Below are 8,930 nucleotides of genomic sequence, written 5' to 3' on the forward strand. Positions count from 1 at the left end.
CCAAAAGCTCACTCCCAAAACCGCCTCCTCAGCTCGCCACTCCACATCTTCCGCCCAAAAAGGAGAAAAACATCCACCACCACCACCGGAGACCATAGAAAAAAGAAAGTCAACCATCCCCGGGTCTGTGTAAGTATAACACGATGAAAAAGGAGAGAACAAGGACTAAAACTCGCTAGAACGACAAAAAAAGACACTATGCCCAACTTGATGCAAAAAGACAGGGTGTAGAATAAACAAAACGTGCAGCAAGCGACAGAAGTCGCATCGGTGACAAGGAAGAAGAGTAATAAGAAGAAGAAGAGTTTTGCTCGCAAAATAGGCAAGAATATTTTTTCACATTGTATTGATTGATTTGGGATAAAAAAAAGCCAAAGCCAATTTGAGCGGAAGCAGACGCGGCGAAAACTCCTCCTCCGTTGTATCGAATTCCATTGGTTGACGAGAGACTGAATGCACGGCAAACAATTCGGGGGGAATGGGCTGGATGAACGGTGACAATCTGGCTTGAAAGAAATCGATCTCGTGAAGTGGAGAACAGTTTACTGTACGTAGTAAACTTGGTTGGGCGGTGTCGGGGTGACGGGCATCCGCTGGGATGGGCATGAATCATCGACATAGTATCCGGCGTTAGGCGTAACTGGAGGTGTTATGTATCCTGCGGTCGCTGGGTATCCCGAGGACGCCTGCTTCTGAGGAGTCATGCAGCCGTCGAACTTCTCCGAGGTTTCCCGCTGACTACCGTACACTTCCGAAGGGGGCGTAGGGGGCGACCGCTGACGCGCGATTGCTGCCTGCTGTGCCATAAAGTCCTCCAGCATGGTGGACACACCCGCGAATTCGGGACTCGCGTATTTCTGAACGAGAATCTCCGACGGGTTGTGCAACTGCTGGGAAAGGAGCACCAGAACATTCGTGTCAAATTTCTCGGCCCACTCAGAATGTGTCGGCATGGGACGGCTAAGGATGTGACGGGCAAGGGCCAACGAGGTGCGAGCCATGACGGACGGGCGGGTGCTGACGAACTCCTTGTGGAAGAGTGCGATTTCGGAAAGGTACCTGGCCATCGCCTCGACCTCGGGGTCGTAGTGAACCTCCTGCAACACCATCTGGAGGAAGCTCTCGACCGTGGGATGACCAACCACCCAGCCCAACGTCTGCAGAACATGCCACTCCATCTGGATGAACATGTCCTCGTCGTAGAGGTTGCAACACATGGACTTGAGCTCCCGAATGGTCGGCACGCGATCCTTCTTGTCCCCGTACTTAGCAGCGATGAGCATGGCCGCACAGCCGACGAGCTGATAGTGACGCTTGTATACAACCCTGCGCGAGCAGTATCGATCGAGCAAGTTGACGGTCAGGTGGAGGGTTTCCGGAAGGAGCGAGAAGGCAGTGTGGGCCTCGATGAGAAAGTCGAGCAGGTAGGGACGCATGAACCATTGGATCTCGGTCTGGATGTCTATGCTGGCGACGTCGGGAAGAGTGATATTCTGTATACCTATGTAAGCAAGACCGAACAACCCGAGGGAGGGGGCGGGAGGGGAGATTGGATGTAGCGCGAACCTCCATGTACTCCATGTGGTCAAGAACATCCTCGAGGTACTCCTCGGCCACGGTGCGCGACAGCTCCTCCGCAATATCCATCTGAGTTTCGGCGTGCATGCGTGCAAGCTCCTGCTTCGACCTCTGGGCGACAAAGATACCGTCATTGTCATCCCGATCCATGGACTCGACAAAGTAGGAGTCGCAAACAGGGCGCTGCTGATGAGGCTGCGCGGGACCGGTGGGCTCGTACTCCATGATTGCGATGGGTGTTGGTGTTTATTAATGAGCGGACGTTGGAACTTCGGGTAAAAGTTGGACTGACAGGACCGCCGAAAAAATGCACGAGTGGAAAAAAAACAAAAAACAAAAGTATTAAACAATTAGGAGTAATTCGCTGAAGGGTATTGAAAAAGCGAATAACGATCGAAAAAAATGTGTAGCTGAATAAACAATGTCTAGGGAGTGACTGTGAAAGCGAAAATGAAAGACGGGATGTCTTTGAAGATCCGAATATCGGGAGAGGGTGTGGGGGGAGTAGATCGGTTTATGGACTATGGGTGCTATTACGAACTCTCAGCGAACGTTCTCCATGAGTTACGATAGCGAGAGGAATGGGTTGGGTGTGGCAGAGGCTTTCAGGATGTCTACATACCTCGCACACTAACTGCAGTAGCGTGGCAGGGCAGCGATGGGAATCCAGAATATCAGGAGTGTTGCCGTGATGTCTGGTCTCCGCAATGAGCCCCTTATTGAAATGGTCCGTCTACCAGTGTCAAATCCGAGGGAGAGCAACTTGGCCAAAGCACAAAGCACTATGACGCTCGAGGATGGTGTGGCGGTGGGGTTGACCAAGTATAATCGGAGAGGGGTTGGATTCCGATTGTGCCTGTGGACAACAAAGAATACTCTCGGAGAATGACTTCCTTAACTCAGAAGAAGAACGAGCTAACGTCTCTGAGAAGAAGGAGAGCCAAAGGGGGTATCGAAAGCCGACGGAAGCCAAAGTTGACGGGGGGGGGCCGTAACCGACGACCGTGCGAAACCACGAAGACGAGTGGGCGACAGTGTTGTGTGCTTTGTGAGTTGTCCTGGACCAAAAGCGCTCTCCAGAGATGCGAGGGGTTCTCGAGGACGGGTGGTGGATGGGATGGGTGGTAAAGGGGTGGAGCAAGTTGGTAAAGGGAAATGCAGGATATGAAGGAGCGTGGTCAACCTGGGCGACAAGGGATCGTTATGTTAGTCAGAAAAACACGGACATGGTTTCGGAACTAAACCGGAGGGAGCACAGAGACAGAAAAAAAAAGAGGGAATTCAGTTGCGGGGACAACGAAAGGAAACGACGTTTAGACAAGACGAGACGCGACGAGAAAAGCATAAATTGATACCAGAGGGGGGAGGAATATGGCCAGAAGGGGGTAGTTTGGAGGACAGTCTGGCTGGTTTTTTGTACATAGTCTGGTATGAGATATCCAGGGTAGTTAACGTGTTGGGGGGAAGGGGGTATATGGGCCGGTTATGTGAGCGAATAGAGCAAGTGTGAAGCAGGTAGGTATGAGGCTGGGGGCGGTGTTTCCTTGTCTCTTTCCCTTCAACTTTCTTGCTTTGGGGAGCAGAAGAAGGAGAACACGTAGCGAGCCGGCAGGCCTCTTCCCGTAGATGTTCAATCGTGGCCGGAAGGCACTGACTCGGACGGGCGGCGGGCCGGCCAACTGGCATGCAGTGGTGAGCCACGGGGGAGGTCCGAGCGCGAGGAGATAGATATTTCTCTTGGCGGGGGCTCCTCTTCACCTCCTTCACCTCTCTTTCCTCTTCCCTCTCCTCCCGGCTCTACCAACTGGCATCCGGCACTGACAAGGAGAGGGAGTGGTGGTGGTGGTGGTGATGGTGATGGTGATGGTGATGGTGATGGTGGTGGTGGTGGTGGTGGTGGTGGCCGGTGGCCGTCTATCGGAATGCACGAATACATCCGACGGCATCCCGCACCTTCCTCTCCATCCCTCCTATGCTGGCACTCTTCCAAACAGAGCAGTTGCTGCGAGTTGAAAGGAACAGATAGAAAGAGAGATGGGGGAGGGGGCAGGAGAGAGAAGCTGAGTCCGACAAACAGTTGATGCATGTGGAACCGACGCTACCCAAAGGTTGCCATCTCATCGTCAAGCTCATCGCCACCCTCGGATACGACGCAGTACATGGCGCGCTCTTCAAGGAAGCCTGATGATACATCTCCGGGGAAGGGAAACAAGATCCCCGGCGGCGACGACGAGCGCGCGCGGCGCACAAGGCGGGGAAGTGAAGAGGGAGGGAGGGGAGGGCCCGCGCGACGCGAGCCATTGGAGGGAGTTAGGTAAAGGCATGATGGTTTTGTTTCTCACAAGAACGAACGAAATGAAAGCGAAAAGAAAAAGAACGATAATAATTGACAGGTCGGACGAAGAAGATGGGTTCCACTAACAGTTGGAGGTTGATGGTTTTTTTGAGATCACCCGAGCTTTCGTTCACACAGACACAGTACCCGGCTTCGGCTTTAGCTTCCACGGAATGACGAGGCCTTTTTTATCGCAGTCTTTCCAATCGTCGCGCTGAACGGTCCCGACCGTGACTCGCGGAGAGTATGTTGAGAGCGGAGGGTGATAGCGGGAGGTGATAGCGGGAGGTAGTGTGTGGGTGTGGGGGGTGGGGGAGGTACGAGCGAGAGGATCGACCCGACGGATGGACGACTCGAAGGCTTACGAGGGGCGTCGGAGGAGGTCTGTTCTCGGGAAGAGCAAGGTCCAACTCCGTCTCGGATGCGCAATCGGTTGGCGATTCCTATCGGGCGATATGGGAGGACAGGGAGGTAGGGAGGAGGAGGAGGAGGAGGGAGGAGGAGGAGGAGAGGAGGAGAGGAGAGGGAGGTTTGGGGAGAAGAGAGAGTGTGTAGGGAGAGGTGAAGTAAGAAAGAAAAGAAGGAGAGCCCAAACGAGGATGGAGATGCAAAGGAAGGTAAAGTCTTCTGTGTGAGGACTGACCAGGGGTGGGCTGGGGAAGCTGTGCCTGGCTTTTTTTGCTGTGTGAGCGTGGGTGTGTATGAGGGTGTGTGTGAGATGTGTGTGTCGAAGGGGACATGTATGATATGTGCTTTATTTACTCCTCCGCCTCCTCCTCCAACTCTCCAGCATGTAGAGTATGTATATAGGGAGGAAGTAAGGAACCGGTATCACCAGTCGATGGACTCGGATCGGCTGTAGGTAAATTGGCGCTGCTGCGACGCCTTTTTTCTTTTCTTTCCGCCCGACAAGACCTCAAAATGAATATACGGCATCTACTCAAGCGCGGCGGCGTCTTTCGGCGTCATTTACGCGTGCACATTCGTGCACTATTTAGATACTCCTCTACGCACTGTGTAGATACTTCTCTACACATCAAAGTACGGGTACGGGTAGTGGAGTGGAGTGTAGCGTAGCTACTGCCCGCAGCCATGCCTCACGGATCGATGTGTTGGTTCGGTACACAGCACAGCACAGCACAGCCATGGCCGCCGCCCGTGACCCAGTGCCCACCCATCCGTGGACCGTCGTCCGTCCTCTTATCTACTCGAGTACCTGGAATGGCAGAGTACCTATGGCCGCCAGCCCGAGTGGCTTGCACTTGCTCGCGCCTCACCGCCTCACCGCTCCTCCCTCTCCTCCCTCTCCCCCCCTGCACGCGGTCGGTTTCCTCGCGAGCCAAACGATGATGATCATCATCAGCATCGTCATCATCATCGTGTTGATGGCGACGATCGCATGAGCGGGAGGAAACAACAACATCTGAACACGCACTCTCCTGTTTGCCCCCTCCCCTTTGTGTTTAACTAAAGCTGAACTAGGGCTTCGCTGGCTGGCTACCGTATTTGTACGGTACTCTACTAACCGCCCCGTGGGTAGTGGGCCATGGATGGATGATGGTTCGACGGAACAGATGGGATGGTTCGCCCTCAACCTTCAGTCAGCCAGCCAGCCAACCCTTGCTTCTTGTCTGCTTGCCTGCTTCGTGAGGATGGCTTCTCTCTCTGGCCAACCAGAGAACTGTTTCGCTTTTTCCCTGTCAGCCGGCGGTGTTTTGTATGTGTGTATGCAGAGTACATACGAGCAAATGGTCTGGCGAGTAGGATTGCTGGATGGGTGGATTGTTCGATTCCGAGAAGGAAAGTGGTCGCCGCTTCCTGGCTGGCTTGCTGGCTTTCTGGCTGGCTGGCTGCACCGCGAAAAAAGGATGGGACAAGGAGCTCGTTGCTGCTGCTGCTGGTTCGGGCGAATGACAGCGCCAGAGGCCAGAAGTCCATCCACCCATCCATCCATCCCTAACTTAGTTGACACTGGCGTTATGCGAGATACATACTCTGGAAACCCCCGTCGAGTCGTCGACCAATGGAAGACGACGCCGGACCCTGAGAGTTTCGCTTCCTTCTCTTCTCTGCTTCTTTGAAGTTCTTCCACTTGACACCTTCATCCCCACTTCCCCCTTCATGCGTACGTGCGTGCCTGCGGCGGATGTCCAGTCACTATCATTCGGTCGACTGTTCAGAGTTCAAGCGTTCCGTCTGCTTGCTTGCTTGTTGACAGAGCTGCATCCCAGGTACCTATTCCTACCCATTATTTGCGCAGATTCCTCCCGAGCGAGCTCCCGAGCGAATGCAAGGCGTTTCTAGAGGACTCCGGGTTTTCCGTCGGTAACGCAATACGTGTCCCACCTTATGTACCTTGTACTCTACCGTAGGGAGCGGTGCGGCAAGTTCAGTATGTATAGAGAAACTCGGGTGCTAGAGAACACATGCAAGGACCGGAAATGCACATCTCGAGCAGATTGAAGTCGGTGACTGGTCGGTACTGGTGGCTGTATCTAGATTCTATGTAGATTCTAGAGCGTGCTGTATGGTACTTACTCGGATATGTAGTAGATGCTGGATATGCACACCGGTCCACATGGCTGGCCTCTGCCGTTGGTTTGCAAGTGGTCGACCGGTAGAGTACGGTATGTACGGCACTATAATCGCAGCAGTGCTGGCCGCTGGGGACGCAGTTGGAGTTACTACCATGCCCATATATACCCGCAGGCCGCAGGCCGCAGCTCCGCATACATAGCGGAGGCATGGCGATATCGAATCCCTTCTTCTTCGCGTCTGTTGGTATGTATATAACCAAGTAGCCAGTAGTGTCATAACCGAACAACTTGCTCGAAGACGGCGGCCATAGGCGCGGCAAGCCGATTCAACCGAACCCCCTCCCCTGGGTCCCACTGCCCAGCAGCTTGGATTCATGGCGATCACTCGCTCAGCTAAGACGCGGCTTCGATCTTCAGGAGTAGGTACCTTCTCAATACCCACCGGTGGAACCGAAACCGATGGCGACGACGACGACGATTTGTTGGGGGGCATTAACCACCAAAGAAGTATCCGCCTATGTGCCTATTGCGCGGACAATCGCAAGCTCCAGGAGCCCAAACACCGAGCCAAGTACTCTACATACTCTAGGTAGAGTCTCCAGCAGCCAGCAGCCTGCAATTAATCCCTCCACACAACACACCTGCAGTTCCGGTTTGTGCAGTGCAGTTCATTTATTCGCACCCATGGCCGGCCACCACTACTCTCATGATCAGCATCATTTCTCTCCTGTCGACGGCGCCGACCGAGCGCGCTCCCAGATTTGGTTTATCCAGATCCGACGAGCGAGTCGACGGCGCCGCGACCCTTGCTCGCCAATTGTTGGGCCTCGCTGGCTTCGACGGCCTCAACTCAACTCATCCATAATCCTTACATAACCAACGAAGCAAGCAAGTACTTGCTCAAGTACCTGTCTCCGACTCTCCGTATGCAGCATACCTACTCGACGATATTTATCCAGATTCCAGCCCGGCTCTTCCCTCAGCCTAGCCAATGCCCGCCGTCTCCTGTATCCGCCAAGACCAAGAGTCCAATCGACCCCATCCGACCCCGGCACTTTTGCAAATCGACCGGATAGGTCCGTAACTTCGCAGCTTACGCACTCGAGCCTCGATGATGCCGGCATGAACGAGCTGCTTGCTTCTGTTTCTGTTTCTCTTTCTGTTTCTGTCTCTGTTTCTGCTCCCGTCGTCGGAAACACCCAACGTCATGCCTCGCGCACATGCTCATGCTCAAGCTCATGCAGGCCGGAATTCCATATTCACACTAGGCAACTCGTCGGTCTTGACTCTTCCATTCGTCGCCGTCGGCAAAGCCACACACCCTCTCCGCACAACTACACGCACGATGGCTGTGCTCTGCTGTGCTCTGCTGTGCTCTGCTGTGCTCTGCTGTGCTCTGCTGTGCTCTGCTGTGCTCTGCTGTGTTCGCCACAGATACTCTGTTGGCTTCGCTTCGCTTCGAAGTTCGGACCGACCGACCTGCCTGCCCAGTGCCTGCCTCATGCTACCTTGCCTTGCCTTGCATTTGCCGCGGCGGCTGCGGCTGCGGCCTGCTTCCTGGTTCCTGCACTGGACGCTGAGGAATGTTGAAACAGCTCGCTCGCTCTGGTCGGAGTGCGGAGCTTTGGATCTTCTTCTCCAAGCCCGTCGTCTCCAAGCCCATCGTAGTGAGTGTTAGTGCTAGTGTTTACGCCTTGTTCTATCAGTTCGAAAGTTCGAAACCATCAGACCCCCCCCCCCCCGCCCGCGGCAGATGTAGCATAACATGTATGTAGAGTAGATACGAGTAGGTATAGTATGTTCTACCAGTATGCAGAGTATGATGTAGATATCGCAGGAAAATTCCAAAGCGAACCAACCAGGACTCGGCTCTTCCTAGGATGGGATGGAATGTTGTTTGCTTTCTTTTGTTATGTTTTCTTTTGTTTTTTCTTCTTTTGTTTTCCTTCCTGCACTGCAGAGAAGAAGGAGCCGCGCAACAAGGCCGGCACTGGGGTCGACGGTTTTGAACTTTTGATCGCCGTGGTCCGGTCGACCCAAAACATCACCAGGGCAGCCTGGACAGGACAGGACATGACAGGGGAAGGTTCAAGGCGTGCCGTGAATAGAAACCCACGACCGTCGACAACGAACCAATGAACCAACGAGTTAAAGTTGCGAGTCAACAAAACGAACAGTCACGATCGAGTAAGCTGCCATCCCTGTCTTTCGGCCTGTCAATGTTTGTCCTCCCGGCCAACCTACCCACCGAAAGTGCACGTCGAGCCGGCACGAAAAAAGTTCGGAAGAACAATAATGGATTATGGCATCTTGGGCTCCCCGTCGTCCCCGTCGTCTGGATGAATGTGCTCTAGTTAGTCATGTACTGCACTGGCGCGACTATCCCGCGCCCGCAGGCCCGCAGCACCCCCGCATTCGACTAACAACATACCCAGTAATCCAGGTAGTCATCGACATCATAGCCTCTTTAGCGACATGTC

General features: G+C 54.0%; 1 protein-coding gene across 1 annotated transcript; it reads right to left on the reverse strand.

The window, feature by feature from the left end:
* Positions 1–337: 337 nt before the first annotated feature.
* Positions 338–2,087, reverse strand: BZA05DRAFT_11576 (cyclin-like protein). The gene is made up of 2 exons (XM_051478630.1): positions 1,567–2,087; positions 338–1,493 (listed from the first exon to the last, which is right to left on the reverse strand). The coding sequence occupies exons 1-2, from the start codon at positions 1,801–1,803 to the stop codon at positions 543–545; spliced, it is 1,188 nt and encodes a 395-aa protein (XP_051344323.1). The 5' UTR covers positions 1,804–2,087; the 3' UTR covers positions 338–542.
* Positions 2,088–8,930: the final 6,843 nt, after the last annotated feature.

The sequence above is a fragment of the Tricharina praecox genome (genome assembly GCF_024521635.1).
Source record: "Tricharina praecox strain CBS 144465 chromosome Unknown BZA05scaffold_1, whole genome shotgun sequence".
Taxonomy (NCBI): Eukaryota; Fungi; Ascomycota; class Pezizomycetes; order Pezizales; family Pyronemataceae; genus Tricharina; species Tricharina praecox.

Coding starts and splice junctions, on each gene's coding strand:
- BZA05DRAFT_11576 (XM_051478630.1), bottom strand. CDS start 1,803: ATGGAGTACGAGCCCACCGGTCCCGCGCAGCCTCATCAGCAGCGCCCT. Junction 1,494..1,566: donor ACCACATGGAGTACATGGAG/GTTCGCGCTACA, acceptor ATAGGTATACAG/AATATCACTCTTCCCGACGT.